The 22,571-nt window shown below is 44.3% G+C and overlaps 1 protein-coding gene across 1 annotated transcript; it reads right to left on the reverse strand.

The window, feature by feature from the left end:
• Nucleotides 1–724: 724 nt before the first annotated feature.
• LOC112227916 (serine/threonine-protein kinase PRP4 homolog) lies at nucleotides 725–22,199 on the reverse strand. The gene is made up of 15 exons (XM_024392918.2): nucleotides 22,049–22,199; nucleotides 20,266–21,492; nucleotides 19,932–20,090; nucleotides 13,790–13,951; nucleotides 13,600–13,681; nucleotides 9,443–9,650; nucleotides 5,309–5,376; nucleotides 5,039–5,132; nucleotides 4,634–4,781; nucleotides 4,111–4,248; nucleotides 3,747–3,900; nucleotides 3,380–3,494; nucleotides 3,118–3,269; nucleotides 2,887–2,973; nucleotides 725–2,729 (listed from the first exon to the last, which is right to left on the reverse strand). The coding sequence occupies exons 1-15, from the start codon at nucleotides 22,105–22,107 to the stop codon at nucleotides 2,526–2,528; spliced, it is 3,057 nt and encodes a 1,018-aa protein (XP_024248686.1). The 5' UTR covers nucleotides 22,108–22,199; the 3' UTR covers nucleotides 725–2,525.
• Between the last annotated feature and the right edge of the window lie 372 nt (nucleotides 22,200–22,571).

Below are 22,571 nucleotides of genomic sequence, written 5' to 3' on the forward strand. Positions count from 1 at the left end.
ATCACAGAGGAAATGGAGGACTCTCAAAGGGTACCTACTACCTAGCGTCAGAAGATTTCAGCAATGAGAAGGGCTAAAAATGGTTCCAACTGGACACATGAGATGGGCTCTTTGGCTTTGAAGACCAGTCTCCTTTAGAAAGACAGTTCTCTTCTTCGTGACTCTGCCTCTAGCTATGTCTCCTCAGTCTGCCTCAGACGCAAATGGTAGGGGGAGTCAGGGGCCAGGTTGGTGCTCTCAGGGCAAAACTTCACTGGTAAATGGAGAGATGGGGATACCCATCAGTGCGAGGTCATGTTTTCAATATTATCTTCCTGAGTCAACATCCAAACGTACAGAGGAAGTCAACAAGGCATTGCTTAGAAATTACACTGAAGACAAGGATGCCCTCTACCCAGTAATCCATTTGCCTTAGCCACAGAACCCCATCAATAATTAGAAATGCTTAATTCTTTTATTCTTTATTTAACTAGGCAAATCAGTTAAGAAACAAATTCTTATTTACAATGACAGCCTACCGGGGAAAAGTGTGTTAAATGCCTTGTTCAGGGGCAGAAAGACAGATTTTTACCTTGTCAGCTCGGGGATTCGACCCAGCAACCTTACAGTTACTGGCCCAAGGCTCTAACCACTGGGCTACCTTAATTCAGGAAATAGATAGAGAAATTACACTGGTGTACATTTGTATTGTATTATACTTGAGAACAGAGGAACAAAAACAATATTGAATAGGAAATATTTTATTACTAAAAGTGGTGGTGCACTGAAGGTGCTCTTTCACATCTCAGTTCTTTGCTTAAATCACAATATTTTTTCCCTCAATGAGAAAAGAAACAAATCAAACATGAAAATCTTTAACATGGAGAAAGACTGTGGCAACAATGGAATATATACAACATGGGAGGAGAACGAGGTGGCGGCTTTCACAGGCCGGCATTGTTCTGTGTTTTACACACAAGGCTCATACAGGAGGCACTTAAATCTGAGAGCCTATAGCCAGGACCGTGTCAGAGAGAGAGGAGGAAATATGTGAAACCGTTGGAGTCAGTGGGGCTGCTCTGTTCTGTAAAATAACACAATGACCGACCTTGAAATGGAACGGTCTTATTGTTCGAGGGGAGTACGGTACTACTGTTGAGTCCATTCCTTAAGCACAGGCCTGGGACCTGTGAAATGGGGATTGTGGTGCCATCATGTGGGACATCAATGCTGCTACGCACACACTCTAGGTTACCATCCAATTGGTGAATATTCTAAAATCCACAAAAACAATATGCACATTTCCCCACCAGAGATATTTCCATCAAAATGACTTGTTCCAGATAAAAGGCTGAACGTGGTGTAGAGCAGTTCATTTAAATGTACAGAATAAGTTCAATTGGTTTCCATCACATTTTCAACTCCACAGATGGTTTTCGGCACAACAAAAGTTGCGTTATATAGCGAATGTACCCGCTCTGGTCTTAGTACGTGTGCTTTAGCCAACAGCTTGCAGATACAGTGCGGTTAGGCTACCGACATGAGATTATTATGGATAAAAGTGAGATTATTTGTATTTGTCAAACGGCAGTCAAGCATCAATCATGTCACCAGAATAAGACTCTCTACATTTATTAGGAAAGGAGCATCAAACAAAAACGTTTCTGCCATTTCTCGCGTAATGAATTTTACCGACAAAAACATCCCAACCTGTCTGGTGTTTTATTTTGCAGACATTTTGGAAAGTTCACCAACAAAACGTGCCGTTTCCATCAGGCGGCCTGTCTTGACATTTTGTATCTAACGTGTACTTTCCTCGCATAAAAAGGTTGGCTGGAAACCTGGTTACAGAGAGCATTAACAGTACACAGGCTTATGCTAGACACATCTAGAGCACAACGAAGGGGTGCACATTCAAAAGCATGCACAGTCGCAGAATGAGCAATGTTGGTGATCATTAAAAATTTTACCGTTGAAGATGATGCATCTCCTTGATGCGACTAGTACACAACACACATTTCTAAACCGACCTACACTCAGATACTTCGACAATGCATTAGACATGTTTACAATAATTTTATTATTTTAATGTCATTCACTTCAATGCCAGCTAAATAGAAATAGTCCATAACTGCTGCATCACCGCCAGAGGGGGGTGGGGTTTATGATAAATCAAAATTATTTTTTCTTCATGAATGTCTATTTTACTTATTTACAATTAAAACATACCAGGTTATCGTACCCATCATAATCAAAATAGGGGAAACAATTTATCCATAACATTCTCAATGGGGCGTCTGGTCTTGTATTTCTACCTGGCAAGGCTGGTCTGGTTGATGGTTGGGCTGGTTTGAGGTCAGATCTTCTCCTGGATGAAGGGGGTGCTGCAGGGCCTGGCTGATGGTTGGGCTGGTCTGAGTTCAGATCTTCTCCTGGATCAAGGGGTGCTGCAGGGCCTGGTTGATGGTTGGGCTGGTCTGAGTTCAGATCTTCTCCTGGATCAAGGGGAGCTGCAGGGCCTGATTGATTGTTGGACTGGTCTGAGTTCAGATCTTCTCCTGGATGAAGGGGTGCTGCAGGGCCTGGTTGATGCTGATGCGTTTGGCAGGGTCCAGCATCAGCGTGCCGTCGATCAGGTCTTTTAGGACCAGGACCTTCTTCCTCTGCTCCTCGGGCAGCCGCTGGCCACCCACCATGTCACACAGCAGGTCCTTGGTGGGGTTGATTGTGCTCATCACGGTTACCTTCTCCTGTGGTGTGTGGAGGGAGGTGGGGTGAGGATGGAGGAGGGAAATAAATAAATAAATGAGCCTTCATGACTAGCCCAGCAAATCTAGCTGTTTTTAACCCATTTCTTAGATAATTTCCCCAACAACTGAGCAGCTGAAAAGTATAACATATACAAACCCTTTCGGTCACTTTGTCTACTTCAATGTAGAGGAAGTTGAGGTTCTGATCAAAGTGCTGGTCTTTGAACAGGCCTTTCCGGATCATCTGAGAACAAAAGAACCATTACATAATCTGTAAGCTACAGCACAGTGTACAATGCCCCAGGTTATGACTTCCTGTCAAAATCTAACACAGAGAGAGACTAAGGCTAGGAGAGACCAGCCAGGTCCAGTAATGTGGACAGTTTACCTTGTTGGGCATCTTGCCCTTGAGGTCCATGGCCAGTTTGATCATGTGGTTGTTGGAGGAGCCAGGGAAAAGGATCTTGCCGGTGTAGAGTTCGTACAGCGTGCAGCCCACTGACCACATGTCTATGCTGTAGTCGTACGGCTTCCCAATGACTGTGACAGAGACAAGACATCATGAGGACTGTGATCCAAGCAGGGACAACATCAGAGAGCTCTATTACAGCTAAACCGTTATAAGCAAACAATCTCAAAGTAAAATGTACTGATTTCTGGAGCTCTGTAGAATCTGCTGACGAGGTACGGCGTGATGTCATTGTCTGCAACATGGGACGCCGAGCCAAAATCGCAGAGTTTCAAGATGGTCTTCGACTCGTTCACCTTGTAGGGGAGAGATCGAGAAACAGACACTGTTAGATGGGACCTTCAGGCCATGGTCATATTCATTACGGCACAGTATCGCAAAACGCTTCAATACATTTTTCAACGCAAAGCGAATAGAAGTGTTTTTTTATTGGACAAATCCAGGTAGTCTCTCCCAGTTTGTCCTCTTTCTTCCATTTTGTGTCGTTGAACACGACCCGGCCTCAGTGCAGTTGTAACAGTCATGTGATGATAATATGGGCCTCGTACCAGGATGTTGTCAGGCTTGATGTCAGCGTGGAGGATGCTGCAACGTTTGAGGAGTTTGAGTGCCAGGAAGAGCTGCTGGGTGTAGGAGCGGACAGCCTTGATGTGAAGGCCCACGTCCTTACCGTACTTCTTCAGCACCTCGCGCAGGTTCATACTGAGACACACATTTCACAGAGAGACATGTGTTAGAGCCAGTGAAGAAGTGTGCTAGATGACAAAACACATTGCGGTGTGTCCTGCCACTGAGGACATGGAATGACACCCTATTCCTTATAGTGCACAAATGTTGAGCAGTAGTAAAAGGAATAGGTTGCTATTTCCCACTACTGCCACAGTGCAGTAGTGGTAGTCTCCCAGTTAGTACCTGAGGGGCTCGAACACCAGACACAGGTGCTGCTTGTGGTAGAAGTGTCTGAAGAGGCGCAAGCAGTGGAACTTGTCGTCTGGGTCGGCGTCGTTGAGCCTCTTGAGGAACTCCAGCTCCTTCAGGCCAGTCTTCTGCCTGGAGACCCAAAACACAAAATCAGCAAGGTCAGCATCTATTGGTTTATTTATCTAGGTAGGTTCTATTGAGGTAAATATATATTTTCCAAAAAAGCCCTGGACGATCCACATAGACGTTGCTAGAATACTTCTAATGAGAGGGCACATTCAAATGTGGTGACGAAGGCAATATGTTCCCCAAACCATGAGCGAACCTGTATGCGTCCCAAATGGCTCCATTAGTCTTAACAGACTCTCTTATCCAGAGCGACTAACAATTAGCTCGTTCACCTTACATACCTTCATAGTGCACTACTTTTGACCAGAGTCCTGGTCAAAAGTAGTACACTACACAGGGAATGGGGTGCCATTTGAGTCCTGAGGCTGCCTGCCCGAGGACCTACATGAGCTCGTTGTTGCGGATGATCTTGACGGCCACATCCTGTCCGGCGCGGGCCGTGTCCCTGCCCCTGATCACGTTGCTGAACATTCCCTGGCCTGTGTAGCCGTACACGTCGTAGCGCTTGTCCAGCGTCTCCCCGATGTTCACGCCTAAAACACAGTAGGATAGACACGAGGGGCATGTTTAGAAAGTCTTGGCTATTTCCTCAATGAGATATCCAGTTACTAGGCCTCAAATAACACTATTAACCAATAGTGAAATCAAAAGGACTGCACTCATACACAGCGGAATACTAAGACGACATGGACTGTTTGCAAACATGGATGATTGAGAGCGAAAAGCTCAGCAGCCTTTCATCGATGAATTCGTAACATTTGTAAGAGTGTATCCAGTCAAGGGCACTTACGGTAGTAACCCTCTGCATCGGTCCAGTTGTCCCGGAGGTTGGGGTTCTCTTTGAAGTCCTTCCCCCCAACACCTGCTGCTCTCATCCTGGCACTCTGTGTAGACCAACATGACCAAACATTCAACCACACTCGCATAATGAACTACTTGCCACAGACAGATCACTCAGAAGATGGGCTTGCATGTTTAGCCCAGAGTAGCACTCTAAAGATCAGAGATATAAACATGGCTGGAGATCAGTGGAGGAGAGTGAGGCTCCTGTAAGACTTACATCAATGGCTGCTTCAAACATGACGTCCGACTCCGTAAACATATCAGGGGCCGAGGGCTTTTTGGGTCCTGACAGACAGAGGGAGGAAACGAGAGATTTAGTACACTTAACGGAAACATGCTTCAACCGGCACATGTTACGGCCCAAAAATATGACGTGAAATGAATGACCACTGGGGAACCAGACCGCATTTGGTCAATGTTAGTCATATGTGTAACGGCACCACGTTGCAACTTTCTACCACACGAGACAAAGGTGTCAAACATGAGAGAGAGCCATTGCGCTGTATCCCCTGTCAATGCCAGCACACCTTATAAGAGAGGGGCCCTGGAGGAAGGGGAAGGGAGGAAACATGAGATTAAACAGCCCAGTCTGCCACAAAGGCGGTGTCTACACTTGTCACTTACAGGGCATTCGGAAAGTATTCAGACCCCTTCTTCCATATTTTTGAAAAGGGGGATTTGAAAAAATCCTCAATCTACACACAATACCCCATAATGGCAAATCAAAAAAAACATTTTTGCAAATGATTACAAAATAAAAAACAGAAACACCTTATTTACATATGTATTCAGACCCTTTGCTATGAGACTTGAAATTGAGATCAGGTACATCCTGTTTCCATTGACCATCCTTGAGATGTTTCTACAACTTGAGTGGAGTCCGTCCACCTGTGGTAAATTCAATTGATTGGACATGATTTGAAAAGGCACACACCTGTCTATATATGGTCCCACAGTTGACAGTGCATGTCAGAGCAAAAATCAAGCCATGAGGTCAAAGGAATTGTCCTTAAAGCTCAGAGACAGGATTGTGTTGAAGCACAAAACATTTCTACAACATTGAAGGTCCCCAAGAACACAGTGGCCATCATCATTCTTAAATTGAAGAAGTTTGGAACCAACACTCTTCCTAGAGCTGACCGCCCGGGCCAAACGTAGCAATCGGGGCAGAAGGGCATGGTCAGGGAGGTGATCAAGAACCCCATGGTCACTCTGAGCTTAAGAGTTCCTCTGTGGAGATGGGAGAACATCCAGAAGGGGACAAATCTCTGCAACACTCCAGGCCTTTATGGTTGAGTGGCCAGACAGAAGCAACTCAGTAAAATTCACAACAGCCCGCTTGGAGTTTTCCAAAATGCACCTAAAGGACTCAGACCATGACAAACAAGATTCTCTGGTCTGAAGAAACCAAGATTTAACTATTCAGCCTGAATGCCAAGCGTCACGTTTGGAGGAAACCTGGCATCATCCCTACTGTGAAGCATGGTGGTGGCAGCATCATGCTGTGGGGATGTTTTTCAGCGGCAGAGACAGGGAGACTAGTCAGGATCAATGGAAAGATGAACGAATTCTCTGAATGTCCTTGAGTGGCACAGCCAGAGCCCGGACATGAACTTCATCGAACATCTCTGGAGAGACCTGAAAAAAGCTGCAAACTGGCCCTAACCAGAATAGAAAGAGGAGTGGGAGGCCATGGTGCACAACTGAGCAAGAGGACAAGTACATTAGAGTGTCTAGTTTGAGAAACAGACGCCTCAAGTTCTCAACTGGCAGCTTCATTAAATAGTACCTGCAAAACTGCAGTCTCAACGTCAACAGTGAAGAAGCGACTCCGTGATGCTGTCCTTCTAGGCAGAATTGCAAAGAAAAAGCAATATCTCAGACTGGCCAATAAAAAGAAAAGATTAAGATGGGTAAAAGAACACAGACATCATTGGCCAATTTGAGATATGGCTTTTTCTTTGCAATTCTGCCTAGAAGGCCAGCATCCCAGAGTCATCTCTTCACTGTTGATGTTGAGACTGTTTTTTTGCGGGTCCGATTTTGTTCAGATCTGGCTGACCAGATGGTAAGGGAGGTGGTCTGGGATACATTGTGTGTGGATTTCTCCTCAGTCTATATGCAATCAGGCTATCAAAAGTGCATACAGTGGGCAACGTCATCAACACTCCTTCCAAAAGTCTCCAGAAAACTTGTGTTTTGGGACCGAGAGGCACCTTTCATTATAAAGTGGGAGGAAATACGTTCTTAGTGTGAGAGGAATGTGTTTGCTACCTCAAAAATGCTAGCCAATAAATATAAGAAGTTGGCTGGAGTTATATCGACCCATGTGTAATCCCTTTAGCATCGATTGCTAGCTAGCGAGAGGTTAGCTGGCTAGTTAGCTTCTGTCATCAGTTTTTGTTGTGTTGTTATTAGAGGTCGACCGATTATGATTTTTCAACGGCAATACCGATTATTGGAGGACCAAAAAAAGCTGATACCGATTAATCGGTTGATTTTTTACATTTATTTGTAATAATGACAGTTACAACAATACTGATTGAACACTTATTTTAACTTAATATAATACACCAATAAAATCAATTTAGCCTCATAAATAATGAAACATGTTCAATTTGGTTTAAATAATGCAAAAACAAAGTGTTGGAGAAGAAAGCAAAAGTGCAATATGTGCCTTGTAAGAAAGCTAATGTTTAAGTTCCTTGCTCAGAACATGAAAACATATGAAAGCTGGTGGTTCCTTTTAACATGAGTCTCCAATATTCCCAGGTAAGAAGTTTTAAGTTGTAGTTACAGGAATTATAGGACTATTTCTCTATATACGATTAGTATTTTATATACCTTTTACTATTGGATGTTCTTATAGGCACTTTAGTATTGCCAGTGTAACAGTATAGCTTCCGTCCCTCTCCTCGCTCCTATCTGGGCTCGAACCAGGAACACATCGACAACAGCCACCCTCGAAGCAGCATTACCCATGTAGAGCAAGGGGAACAACTACTCCAAGTCTCAGAGCGAGTGACGTTGGAAACGCTATTAGCGCGCACCCTGCTAACTAGCTTGAATGCTTGAAGCATTGCGAAGAGCTGCTGGCAAAACGCACAAAAGTGCTGTTTGAATGAATGCTTATGAGCCTGCTGGTGCCTACCATCGCTCAGTAAGACTGCTCTATCAAATCATAGACTTCATTATAACATAACACACAGAAATACAAGCCGTAGGTCATTAATATGGTCGAATCCGGAAACTATCATTTTGAAAACAAAACGTTTATTCTTTCAGTGAAATACGGAACGGTTCCGTATTTTATCTAACGGATGGCATCCCTAAGTCTAAATATTGCTGTTACATTGCACAACCTTCAATGTTATGTCATAATTACGTAAAATTCTGGCAAATTAGTTCGCAATGAGCAAGGTGGCCCAAACTGTTGCATATACCCCGACTCTGCGTGCAATGAACGCAAGAGTGACAATTTCACCTGGTTAATATTGCCTGCTAACCATTCTTTTAGCTAAATATGCAGGTTTAAAAATATATACCTCTGTGTATTGATTTTAAGAAAGGCATTGATGTTTATGGTTAGGTACACATTGGAGCAAAGACAGTCCTTTTTCGCGAATGCGCACCGCATCGATTTTATGCAACGCAGGACACGCTAGATAAACTAGTAATATCATCAACCATGTGTAGTTATAACTAGTGATTATGATTGATAGTTTTTTATAAGATAAGTTTAATGCCAGCTAGCAACTTACCTTGGCTTCTTACTGCATTCGCGTAACAGGCAGGCTCCTCGTGTGGCAACTGGTTAGAGCGTTGGACTAGTTAACCGCAAGGTTGCAAGATTGAATCCCTGAGTTGACAAGGTAAAAATCTGTCGTTCTGTCCCTGAACAAGGCAGTTAACCCACCGTTCCTAGGCCGTCATTGAAAATAAGAATGTGTCTTAACTGACTTGCCTCGTTAAATGAAGTCTGAATATAGCGCGGGAAAAGGGAATCCAGACACACTGTGGACACGGTACGCACATTTAAAATATAGTTGAAGATACATTCCATGATCAGAAGTCTATGATCAGAATACTAAAGCTGTATGAACTGTCAAGTCTAGACACGGCCACAGTTACAGCTAATGCGGGCACATTCAGCAAACAACCTGTATTACTAAAGAACACCTGTAAACTTCAAAATAAACTAAAAACAGAAAAAGTTATCACCAAGATGACCCACCCAGATTGCACATTGCATATGAGCTAATATTTTGAGACTGCAATACAGAGCAGACCAAATGGCACCCTATTCCCTATATTCCCTTTATTTTCTCCCAACCTGAATCCCTTTACTCACCATCCTTCTCCTGCGTGATGAGGCCTTGCTTGGCCTTGATGTTCTCCTCAAACGTGTCCAGATTCTCCAGCTCGTACTCCTTGACGTCGGCCGCCACACGCTCCAGGATGTCGTCTGGCGAGGGCGAGCGGCTCCGTGTGCTGCTCTGCGGGCTGCTGGGCTCCGACGCCATGGACGCCATGCTGTCCTCGTTGCCGCCACGGTATTTCTGCACAGGGAGAGAGAGAGGTAGTGCCAGGTATAGAGTGGTCACAACAATGGAATTAAGTAAAAACAAGATATGGGTTTCGAGGGGGTGAATATCAATAATGAAAAGGCAAATCAGAAAACATCCTATATTGGAGTAGTAGCCAAATATGAAACACTGGGCTGGGGATCCCTAAAACAGCTATGTACAGTTCAACAGCAAATGTGATGATCAGGGCTCCAGACAACCATGTAGTCTCATTTAGCGACTTGTATTTGGCCGAATCTGTGCGAGCTGCCCTTTCGACATGGTCACCTCACTCCAAACGTCATTTTATTTTTAAGGAGCCAAAACCATGATTTGGTCAAACAATCAAACATTATCCTCACGATTCCTGTAAAGATAAGATTAATCAGGATATCTGCAGGTTACATGAAGTTGAATTTAAGACAACCTTTTTAAATGCCACTTGGAATGCCATTTCATACCAATTTTGAGGCATGCGTGAGCAACACACCTGCAAATATTCCTTTCCAGAAATGAGCCCATGTTGGGCTTTTTATTTTTTTTATTTTTAGGGATAGCTCTTTCACCTGAGTCTATTGCCTACATGGCTCATATTAGCAGCCAGGTGTGCTATTTTAGCAATGCGCATTCTCCTGGAGCCTTATGGATATAGTAGTATAGTGGTTAGGCTATAGCTGGCTGAAGCAGGGGGTTTCCCATCTGCATTTGTTTGACCACCACAAAGAGCTAATCATTAGCCAGATCAAAAAACACAAAGTGTTCAGAATTTTGTCTTCGATACCATTACCGGCTTTTGATACTCAATACTATAAAATATCACAGAGGAAAAAATCCTTAAAGTCAAATATACAGCACTGTTACTGTATAAAACTCATCCTGTTGTGTAGTTGATTTGTAGATTCTGGTGTGTTAGAATAGGGCTGGAACAGAAGCATATACACCCTGTAGCTCTCTTCGAGGTGCTATGCCTTTACATTAGAACATTAGCCTACAACCAAAAAGTCTAATAAAATAATTTCCTCATTCAGTGAATCAGGTATCAAATGACCATACTTTGACGCAAGTCAGCTAAACAGGAGGGCTCTAGACTGACTCTTTTCACTGCCAAGACAGACATGAAAGAAGTTATCTATTTCATCTAACATGTTCAGAGAAAGCATGATGGATATGTTGATGTGTCATAATACGATCCAGAGTAATCAGATATATTTTTGACTCTTTAGAGATTCATTTGCCTGCATGTTTTTTTGTTTGTTTGTTTTTTGTTTGGCCTCGGCCCTTCAAACTCAATTCTGGACCTCGGAGCCAATTACATTGTGCTTTTTCAATGTTCCCTCTAATCAGAGACTAAGACCTGGGACATCAGGTTGGTGCAATTAGTTGTCAGGTAGGACAGAAAACCAGCAGGTTCTGGACTAGAGCTGGCTAGATCTGCCGCTTTCAAGGAGCGTGATACAAATCCTGACGCTTATAAAAAAAAATTCTGCTACGTCATCCAGCGACCAATCAATAGTGGACTAAGATCGAATCCTACTACACCGGCACCTACTACACCGGTCTTGCAAGCAATCATGGATTACAAAGGGCAACCCAGCCACGAGCAACCCAGTGACGCAAGCCTACCAGATGAGCTACATGCCTTCTATGCTCGCTTTGAGGCAAGCAACACTGAACCATGTATGAGAGCACCCACTGTTCTGGACGACTCCGTAATCACGCTATCCATAGACCTTTAAACAGGTGAACATTCACAAGGCCGCAGGGCCAGGCGGATTGCCAAGATGCGTTCTCAGAGAATACGCTGACCAGCTGGTAAGGGTCTTCACCAACATTTTCAACCTCTCCCTGACCCAGTCTGTAATACCTACATGTTTCAAGCAGACTAGCATAGTCCCTGTGCCCAAAAACGCCAAGGTATCCTTTTTAAATGACTATCGCCCTGGACCCACTCCAATTCACATTCCGCACCAACAGATCCACAGGATGACACAATCTATTGCATTCCACACTGCCCTTTCCCACCTGGACAAAAGGTACACCTACGTGAGAATGCTGTTCACTGATTACAGCTCACTGTTAAACACCAGCGTGCCATCCAAGATCATCACTAAGCTAAGGACCCTGGGACTAAACACCTCCCTCTGCAACTGGATCCTGGCCTTCCTGACGGGCCGACCCCAGGTGGTGAGGGTAGGCAACAACACATTCGCAACACTGACCCTCAACACGGGGGACCTTCAGGGGTGCGTGCTAAGTCTCCTCCTGTAGTCCGTTCACCCACGACTGTGTGGCCGCACACGGCTCCAACACCATCATTAAGTTGGCAGACCACATGACGGTGGTAGGCCTGATCACCGATGATGATGAGACAGTCTATAGGGAAGTCAGAGACCTCTCAACGTCGGCATGACAAAGGAGCTGATCTTGGACTACAGGAAACGGAGAGCCGAGCATGCCCCCATTCACATCAACTGGGCTGTAGTGGAGCAGGTCGAGAGTTTCAAGTTCCTCGATGTCCACATCACTAAGGAGCTATCATGGTCCAATCACACCAACACAGTCATGAAGAGGGCACGACAACACCTCTTCCCCTCAGGAGGCTAAAAATATTTGGCATTGGCCCTGATATCCTCAAATAGTTCAACAGCTTCCCCAATGAGAGCATCTTGACTGGCTCCATCACCGCTTGGTATTGAAACTGCTTGGCATCCGACCGCAAGACGCTAGAGGGTAGTACGTATGGCCAAGTGGGGCCAAGCTTCCAGCAACCCAGGACCAATATAATAGGCGGTGTCAGAGGAAATCCCATAAAATTGTCAGACTTGAGTCACCCAAGTCATGGACTGTTTTCTCTGCTACTGCACAGCAAGCGGTACCAGAAGGCCAAGTCTAGGACCAAAAAGGCTCCTTTACAGCTTCTACCCCCAAGCCATAAGATTGCTGAACAATTATTCAAATGGCCACTGGACTATTATATCGATGACCCCCCCCATTTGTTTTGTACACTGCTGCTACTCGCCGTTTATCTTTGCAGTCACTTCACCCCTACTCAGTACTGGTGCCCTGTATATAGCCTTTTTAATGTTATGTTATTGTGTTACTTTAGTTTATTTGTTAAATATTTTTTTTAACTCTTCTTGAACTGCACTGTTGGATAAGGGCTTGTAAGTTAGCATTTCACGGTAAGGTGTTGTATTCGGCGTATGTGATAAATCAAGTTTGATTTGACTGAAAAATGATCGGTACACCAACAGCTTATCGACCAAACAGTCAATTAAATGGGGTCAGCCCTAATGTGCACACACAGAGGTGCACATGGCTGGATAGCTCTCGAAAACTTAGGAAGTGGATCTCAAGTATTATTTGATGTTTTTTCTGCCGCGGTGGAACAATTAAGCAGCACCGGCACAATATAACGGAAACACTGAAGTCATCTCCGTCACATTTTTTAAGACCTCTGCAAACTGAATTTAAGACGTTTTAAAACTTAATGAGAAATTAATTGAAGACTACGAATTTTTATGGGCCCGTGGACACCAATCCTGTTTAGAGTTAGCAATCTAGCTAATGCGTTTGAGTTTCCACTTATTAGGTGGTCATTTAGCGCCAAATAAATGAGTCTACGTAGTCAAATACATCTCTGTTGAACAAAACAAAATTCTTGAGTCCTGTATTAACAGTTAAATATAACTCATGAAAATCACTGGACTAGGTTGCACATCAAAATATCTCGATTCATGCATTCCTGCATGGACGTGTTACATGAAACAATTTATTTATGTAATACCATCTAAGTAGCCTATTAGACCTCTTAATAAAACACTGAATTACTTCATAAGTGATTACTTCATGTTTCTATTGCGTGATGCCACAAACTGAAAAAGTTTGTGCCACCAGGGAAAAATGTTAGTCTGGAGCCCTGGATGAGGGATGGGGAACTGACCTGGACGATAGCCAGTCGCTGCTGCCGGCGCTGCTCTATGATGGCCTCTTCATCCACCTCCTCACCGTCAAAGTCCTCAAGCCTGGTAACAAAATTAACCCACTTACAAAAGCACATAATCACCCAGATAATTACCATATTGCAGTGTAGCATTTGTCTGTTTGTGTGTGGGTGTTCACCCTCTACTCACACTTCCTCCTCGGAGGACTCCTTGTCGGCCTTCATGCCCTCAGAGAGGCTGCCCTTGAACTTGTCCTCGTCCCGGCCATGTCTCCTCCTCCTGTCCCGGTCCCGGGAGTTGGAGCGCCGGCCGTACTGTCTGAGACGTCCGTATCTGTCTCTTTCTGGCGACCTGCAGCGCACAGCATTGAAAATATTTAGACAACCTTGGCCAATGAGCCTCATACTCCGACATCACCAAAGCTTCATCACTAGAAACAGACATAATCCGTAAGGAAACCATCTTACCACTACCATGACAGTGTTAACTCAAAATGACACAACAACAAGGTTCCAGTTTAACAACGTTTACTAAACCATATTCGCACACTACATGTTTGCCATTGCACTCAGGCCAGGTTCATCTACCCCGAGACTCCTGCACAGGCGCCTGAATAACAGAGTGATAGCCCCGTAATAACAGAAAAATAGGGATACATAAAAACATGAACTTCACAATCTCACACTTTTTTTTAAAGACAAAACTTCAACAACATAAATGTCCAAGTATTATTCAAGTCCCTCATTACAAATGGGTTGTGTGACAGTTTTTATTTGTATTACTCACGCTGCCACTTTCCATTACTGTGAGCCTGTAGGAGCACAAGACTGGATGCTCCTTTTTAGTCAGACAGTCAGCAAGCTGTTCCTTTGTGGTCGACCACAAATAAGTTCCTTGATGCTGCTAATCAAGACAAAGTATTTTCTCAGTGACAGACTTGGTTGACTTCACAGCATCAACTAAGAAGTAGTTGTCAGTGACAAACTACAGGTAGAATATGCCGTTTTGTCTCACCAGTGGTAAACTCTGAGAACAGAGTTGCAAGAAAGATAGCATTGTCAATTCCATCTGCAAGAGCAAGTGTTTCTCTAGCAAGCGTGCTTCGGACAACTCATCTGATCCTTTTTGACTGCCAACAGATGAGAATCTTCCTCCTTCACCCCTTTACACGATTAGATGTCCACCTTGTGTGCCTCCATCTGTATGGTTCCCTAGGGAAGCATCACTGAAGACAACGAGTCATCTTTTCCAACATGCTGAAACTTTAGTCACCTGTTGTGATTTCAGTTTACGAACAACTTTGTTTGCCTCATGAATGGTTTGTACAGCGGCGTGTTTTGTGTTGGATGCCAAGTTGCAGCCATCAAGCATTACATCAGGTCTACTCTGTCTAGCAACCCATAGAATTTGACCCATCTTTGACCTCAATTGATCAGCTTCAAATTCCACAGAGGGGAATTCCTTTGTACGGCTCTTGAAGAATCCATGTGGATAGGTTGAAGATTCTTGATATAGCTTTCCTGTTACATCAGTATTGTTCCAGCAACTGTAATAAACTCTATGCCAACATAAAAATGATCATGCTCCTCACGGCCGACCTGGAAAAAACAGCTTTGAGGTGTGGAATCACAGTTGTAGCAAAGGTCTGTGAGCCACCCCAGATGAAGTCATCAACATGACAGGCAAGTACTCCAGTCACATTGCAGTCTTGATCAAGCCAATAGAAGACTGCAGGATCCACTTGTGACATGTTTCCACCTGTACTCAGCATTGTTGCCTTGACTTTGTTGTACCAGTAGTGATGCATCTGCCAGGCCATACACTTTTTTTAGTTTACAGTGTTCCTTCGCTCTTAGCTTCAGACGGACGGAGGTCAGATGTAAATGTCCCTTGACAGCTCTGTTCCCTGCAAAAATGCAGATTTGATGTCTATGGAGTGAAGGTTCCATTTTTTCTGGCAGATCACTGTCATCAGCGATCTGAGTGACTCTGAGGCACGTCAGCGAGTCTTTTGGAAGTTCTTTAGCAGCCAGCGCCTCAAAACCTCTGGCCACTAGACGTGCTTTTGGCACTATTCCAGTTAAGGATTCTTTAAGGGTACACACCCACCTCGTTGAGACACATTTTTGGCCAATGTCTTTGACTTCCTCAAACACTCCACTTTTCCTCCAATTACTGAGCTCATCTAGCTTAGCTGAGTCAAATGACACATCCTTGTTTCAAGTACATCATTTTGAACGTCATTCCTTTTTTTTCTCGATTTTCCATTGGTTCAATTCTGTGATTATCTACAAGTGACAGATCAGCTGACCCTGTTGTACCAGAAAGTGTAGCTGGGTCAGAGTACTGCAAGTTGTAGCAGTTCTGGTGTTTTCCTTTGGCTTTTCCTGCTCGTCCAATGACGGTTGCTGTATGTGGAATACCACTTTCTCTGTCCTTGTATTTAACAATACTTTGTGTTTTTCCTTTGTGTTCATGTTCTCTGTGACTGTCAGAATCTCTGTGTGCTCTGTGTCTGTCAGAATCTCATTTTTACATGTGTGATGTCTAAAATGTTTACACAATAGTGGCATGAGGTAGTAAGTTCAAGGGTTACTGGTTGTTTAATCATCAATGCCTTGTCATTTTTTTATGTCTAGTACAGCCCCCGCCTTCTTGAGGGAAGCTTTGTTTAATAGTAAGGGGATATCTGTAGGGACCACCTCTGTTTCAAGATGACACAGTCTGACCAATTTTTGCTGGTATCTTAACTCGTTAGAATGGACGATTCTCCCATCTTCAAATTGGAAAGCTGTTGCTTGGTGTGTCAATCATATTTTGTACTTCTTTCATATTTAGTTCACTGACATATCTATCAAGCCATTTTGCACCACACACTGTGCGTGTACATGCAGTATCAATCACAATCCTAAGGATTCAACTATAAAGATCTCAGCATCAGATTTGTTTGAAAACAGTGTAATGTTACACTGTTCTCTCTCTGTATACATTTTCCTCTGTTAGTTTAACTTGTTCATTTTTATGAGGACAGTCTAACCCAATGGTAAGTGCTTTGACAAATGGCACATTTTGATCTCCTTCCATATTTGTCTAATGGATTTGTTCCGGGCAATGGCGCCCTCTTCTGGTTGTTGGTCAGTGTAATATGCTGCATCACTCACTTGCATTCCATCTGTCATTGGCGCGACAGACGTCTTTTCACCCAAAAGTATTTTTAGTGCCGACTTCATTGACGCAAAAGTCACCACAGTACAAGCAGTCAAAGCCAACTGTTTCTCTCCACCATCCAGACAGGCAGTATCTAGAAACTTGAAAGCTAACACTGCATCCGGGAGAACCATGTCATACTTGCGCATCCTATTGTACCTCTGTTGGAAATCAATTATGTAGTCCGTCACTGCAACCGAAATATCTCTAGTAACACTGTCATGGTTACGGTCTCTCTCTTCTTTAAGAAACACAGAATCCACTGCTCTAATCAAAGTTCCAATACCGTCATCCTTGTTCAAATCCTCAACGGATATTTCCAGTGCTGTATCTCTCGCTCTTCCCTCGAGCGATAATACCACCGCACGTGCTTGCTTTTTCTCATCCAGATTAGTAACTCATGTCCAGATTCCAAGTTAATGTTTCCAACTTTCATATGACCTCTTCTTGTCGAACCGAGGTAGCACATTGTAGTTATTAGCCATCCTCTGCTACCAATGTTAACTCGAAATGACACAACGCCAAGGTTCCAGTTTAACAACGTTTACTAAACCATAATAGCACACCACATGGTTTCCATTGCACTCAGGCCAGGTTCATCTACCCCGAGACTCCTGCGCAGATGCCCTAATAACAGAGTGATAACCCCGTAACAACAGAAATAGGGATATTCAAAATATGAACTTATATGAATATATGAATATGAACTATGAACAGACAGCATTGCCTGCCTATTTGATGACAATAATTGCAACTAGCTACACAGATCCAGTATCTGTAAAAGTAATACAATATTATACTATTAGTATTTTATTAGGATCCCCATTACACCGTACCCAAAACGGACGTGCGTAAATTGATTTTGTCCCCCCCACACCAAACAATCACGACATGCAGGTTGAAATATCAAGAGAAACTCTGAACCAATTATATTAATTTGGGGACAGGTCGAAAAGCATGAAACGTTTATGGCTAGCTAGCTTGCAGTTGCAAGCTAATTTGTCCTATTTAGCTAGCTTGCTGTTGCTAGCTAATTTGTCCTTGGATAAACGGTGAGTTGTTATTTTACCTGAAATCCACAAGGTCCTCTACTCCGACAATTAATTCACACATACAATTGAAGTTTAAATGTATTTGGCTAAGGTGTATGTAAACTCAGTTTTTCACAATTCCTGAATTTAATCAGAGTAAAAAATCCATGTCTTACGTCAGATAGGATCACCACTATTTTAAGAATGTGAAATGTCAGAATAGAGAATTATTTGAGCTTTTATTTCTTTCACCACATTCCTAGTGGATCAGAAGTTTACATACACTCAATTAGTATTTGGTAGCATTGCCTTTAAATTGTTCAACTTGGGTAAAACGTTTTGGGTAGCCTTCCTCAAGCTTCCCACAATAAGTTGGGTGAATTTTGGCCCATTCCTCCTGACAGAACTGGTGTAACTAAGTCAGATTTGTAGGCCTCCTTGCTCACGCACACTTTTTCCAGTTCTGCCCACAAATGTTCTATAGGATTGAGGTCAGGACTTTGTGATGGCCACTCTAATACCTTATGCCCTCCAAACATAACGATGGTCATTATGGACAAACAGTTCTATTTTTGTTTCATCAGACAGAGGACATTTCTCCAAAAAGTATGATCTTTGTCCCCATGTGCAGTTGCAAAGCATAATCTGGCTTTTTTTAGTGGTTCTGGAGCGGTGGCTTCTTCCTTGCTGAGGCGCCTTTCAGGTTTTTTACATTTTTTATTTTACCTTTATTTAACCAGGCCAGTCAGTAAGAACAAATTCTTATTTTCAATGACGGCCTAGGAACAGTGGGTTAACTGCCTGTTCAGGGGCAGAACGACAGATTTGTACCTTGTCAGCTCAGGGGTTTGAACTTGCAACCTTCTGGTTACTAGTCCAACGCTCTAACCACTAGGCTACCCTGCCGCCCCAGGACTTGTTTTACTGTGGCTATAGATACTTTTGTACCTGTTTCCTCCAGCATCTGGACCTTCACATGGTCCTTTGCTGTTGTTCTGGGATTGATTTACACTTTTCGCACCAAAGTACATTAATCTCTAGGAGACAGAACGCGTCTCTTTCCTGAGCGGTATGACGGCTGCATGGTCCCATGGTGTTTATACAGATGAAAGTGGTACCTTCAGGCATTTGGAAATTGCTCCCAAGGATGAACCAGACTTGTGGAAGTCTACAATATTTTTTTCTGGGGTCTTGGCAGATTTCTTTTGATTTCCCCATGATGTCAAGCAGAGGCACCGAGTTTGAAGGTAGGCCTTGAAATACATCCACAGGTACACCTCCAATTGACTCAAATTATGTCAATTAGCCTATCAGAAGCTTCTAAAGCTATGACATCATTTTCTGGAATGTTCCAAGCTGTTTAAAGGCACAGTCAACTTAGTGTATGTAAACGTCTGACCCACTGGAATTGTGTTACAGTGAATCATAAGTGAAATAATCCGTCTGTAAACAATTGTTGGAAGAATTACTTGTGTTATGCACAGGGTAGATGTCCTAACCAACTTGCCAAAACTATGGATTGCTAACAAGAAATTTGTGGAGTGGTTGAACAATTTGTTAAGTGTATGTAAACTTCTGACTTCAACTGTAAAACGGTCAACCGAATCATTTCTAGTCATCTCTCCTCCTTCCAGGCTTTTTCTTCTTTGGACTTTATATGGCGATTGGCATCTAACTTTCATAGGTGTATTACCACGACATACTGACCGAAGTTAACTTTTTAATCACCCATGTGGGTACAACCAATGACAAGATGGCACGTAGGTATCTGCTTCTTATAAACCAATGAGGTGATGGGAGAGGCAGGACTTGCGTCTTGCGTTCAGCGTCACTAATAGAACTGACTTCTATTTTAGCGCTTGGCAACGCAGACGCTCATTGGCACGTGCAAGCAGTGTGGGTGCAATGATTGAATAACATGTATGTGTACATTTATTTTGCAGTGCACACGACGCGAGCGGTGTGGTCAGCATGTTAGCTTTTGCAAAAGCAATTATTTACAGGCATCATCTTAACTTCTGGAGGCTTGAAGAAGCCCCTGCAGATTTAATTTGGCTCAGCACATCCACAAGTTTCAGCTTGTCCCATCTCACCTGCGTCTCATTGGAGACCTGCTCCGTCTCCGGAAGGGCGAGGGGGACCTTCTTCTGAAGGGTGAGCGGCTCATCCTGCGACGTTGGGGAGCACCTCTGGGGCTGGTCTCCCGTGACCTCGCTCTACCCCCTGGCCCTGCTTCTGGGCGTATTCGCTTTCTGTGGGAGAGAATATAAAGTTTAGAAGATCAGTGGATAGCAGCACATTCTTAATGCCCCATCCTAAAACAGTATGCACCCTCAAATAGTTGCCCATGCCATGTACAGACCACTACTGTTGTTTGGTATAGGACAATAAGGGGGTGGACTGCAGGTTAATCCATAGTAAACAGACCGGAGTGGTGAGGAGCCCTGTCTGTCAGCATCCCTCCTCCTGGCATCTGGGGAGCGACTGCGGCCTCTCCTTGCTGGGGACCTGGCTGATCTGGAAGGAGAGCCCTGTTTGGAGGTGGAAGCTGAAGCGGATGCCTGCTGGGAGTCTCTGGTGGGGCGTGGGGAGGCGCTGCGTCTCCTCGAGGGGCTAATGGCCACTCCTGCTCCTCGCCTGTGGGGAGAGCGGTTCTCTTTCCCTGACGAAGCATCCTTGGAAGGTGACTTTGTCGGCCTCTTGTCTCGCTCTCTTTCTGACTCCGACCGCCCTGGACGCTCCCGTGATCTGGACCTCCGGCTGCCACGCTCCGTGTTTGGTCTGTCGTCAGGCTGGGGCGAAGAGCGTTTGTCTGAGCGGCCGCTCCTCTGCTCTGCCCTCCTGCTGGAGGGGGAAGGAGACTTCTTGTTTCTCTCTTTGGACCGGCCCCCGCTTTGGGAGCGCTTCCTCTCTTTTGATTTGCTGCGGCCACGGCCTTTGGCGGCCACATCTTTGCTGCCTTTGGTTGTTTTGTCCGACTTGGATTCCTTGCCTGTCCTCTCCTTGGACTTGCTCCGACTGTGGCGCTTAGAGCTGGACTTGCTGGCTTCTGTGGAGTCCCGTCTGGCTTTACCACTCCTACCCCTGGGGGAGGGGGGTTTCCCCATACTGCCCTTCTGACGCTGCTCCCCGTTCCGGACCCTGCCCTCTCCGTCTCCCTCCTCAGAGCCAGAGTTATAACCCTGTAGGATGAGGCCCATGCCTGACTGCACCTTACCCCCCTCCATCACCTGGCTGTCCAGCTCAGCTTTAATCATGGCCCTCTGTTTCTCCAACTCCTCCAATAAGGCCTTGTCGTCAGATGAAGGGGAGATGTGAGTCTTTCTCTGGCTGGCAGCGCTGTTGATGCCAGGGGCGGAAGAAGAGGAGCCATCTTTACGTTTGTGTTTCTTGTGTTTGTGTCGATGTTTGCGCTTTCGGTCCTTGTCCTCTTCGGACGCATGCTTGTGTTTTTTGTGCTTGCTGCGGTGTTTGTGTTTCTTCTTCTTGTGTTTGCTGCCACTGCTGTGATGTTTGGACACCTTCGCTGTCTTTTCTCCGTTAGTTTCTGCTTCCCCCTCCCCGACTTCTTTCTCCTCCCGCTCTTCTTCTTCTGAATTCTCACCACTCTCCTCCTCACTCCCACTCTTGTCATGGCTCTCCAAATCTTCTTTCCTAAGGTACAAAGATTGGTAAAATATATCATTTAAACCAAACCATTTTTTTGTAACTTGGCTAGCTACAACATGAATTGTCCAAAATATGACTTTTAACACAGCAAACAAAATCTGTAACTGCTAGCTATCCTTGCTTCCCGACTTGACCGCCAAGTCAGCTAGTTAGCTGACCGCTAGCTAACGCGCTAGCAAGCAACTGTAGCAAACAATGGCTAGCTTGCTACATTAGCTTCTTAGCTACGTATGCAATAAGCACAGCTAGCCAGATAGTTAGCGAGTTAACTAGAATGTTAAGATGCATTTTAGGACACTCGGGTTTGATTGGTTTATGGTATGGTTTCGCTATAGAAAACATTTAAACATGTCAGCAAAGCCTTTCGAACACTGGGATAGCTAAGAGTTAGCAGGCTAGCACTATTTAGCTAGCCTGATACGGTTTCAACGCTGCAGAAAACAGATACACCGACGACAACGTCGACTTGCCAAAAGCACTGAATCGGGTGAAAGTACTACAAATAAGTTGAATGGTCGTCTAATCTTCTTAAATGTCTTACACGTGCTCGTTTCCGTTATTCATTCTGCTAGACGCGATATCCATCTCTACATCGGCCATTTTCCTCAGCCGGGGTGTTTCTTCCTTCAATGTATTGTACACAGTACACACAACTGCAAAAAAACTGTACTTCTGCCCTCTACAGCAGCCGCGACGTACTGGGTTGACTGAAAGCGATAAAAGTATAATTTTGTCCACTAGGGGACAGTGATGTTTGAGAGAATGCTGACAGTGGCAAGGGGAAAGTGGCTGGTAAAATTTCTCGACAAGTGTTGGTCTATTCCCAGCTATAGTTATTCATAGTTTAAAAGCAAAACCTAAAACCAGGGTATTCTCAGGCACTCCCTCCACTGGGGATTCTGTCACTCACAATCACTTTGGAAAGTTCCTTCTCTCTTACAGCTGCTCTGAAAAAATACAAATGTATGTTTTACAGCCTCTCTTAACTAACATCACCCTAAAAGAGCAGAACAAGATTACCATAGAGAAACGTTTTCTTTACCTCTTCACAGTACAGTTACAGT

The sequence above is a fragment of the Oncorhynchus tshawytscha genome, linkage group LG29 (assembly GCF_018296145.1).
Source record: "Oncorhynchus tshawytscha isolate Ot180627B linkage group LG29, Otsh_v2.0, whole genome shotgun sequence".
In the NCBI taxonomy this organism is placed as follows: Eukaryota; Metazoa; Chordata; class Actinopteri; order Salmoniformes; family Salmonidae; genus Oncorhynchus; species Oncorhynchus tshawytscha.

Bases quoted from the DNA above. Each gene is read 5' to 3' on its own strand.
- LOC112227916 (XM_024392918.2), bottom strand. From the start codon at position 22,107: ATGGCCGATGTAGAGATGGATATCGCGTCTAGCAGAATGAATAACGGA. The intron at 20,091-20,265 runs GTCTGTTTACTA...TCTCTCCCACAG, and splicing joins CAGGGCTCCTCACCACTCCG to AAAGCGAATACGCCCAGAAG. The intron at 2,974-3,117 runs GTAAACTGTCCA...TTTTGTTCTCAG, and splicing joins AGGGCAAGATGCCCAACAAG to ATGATCCGGAAAGGCCTGTT.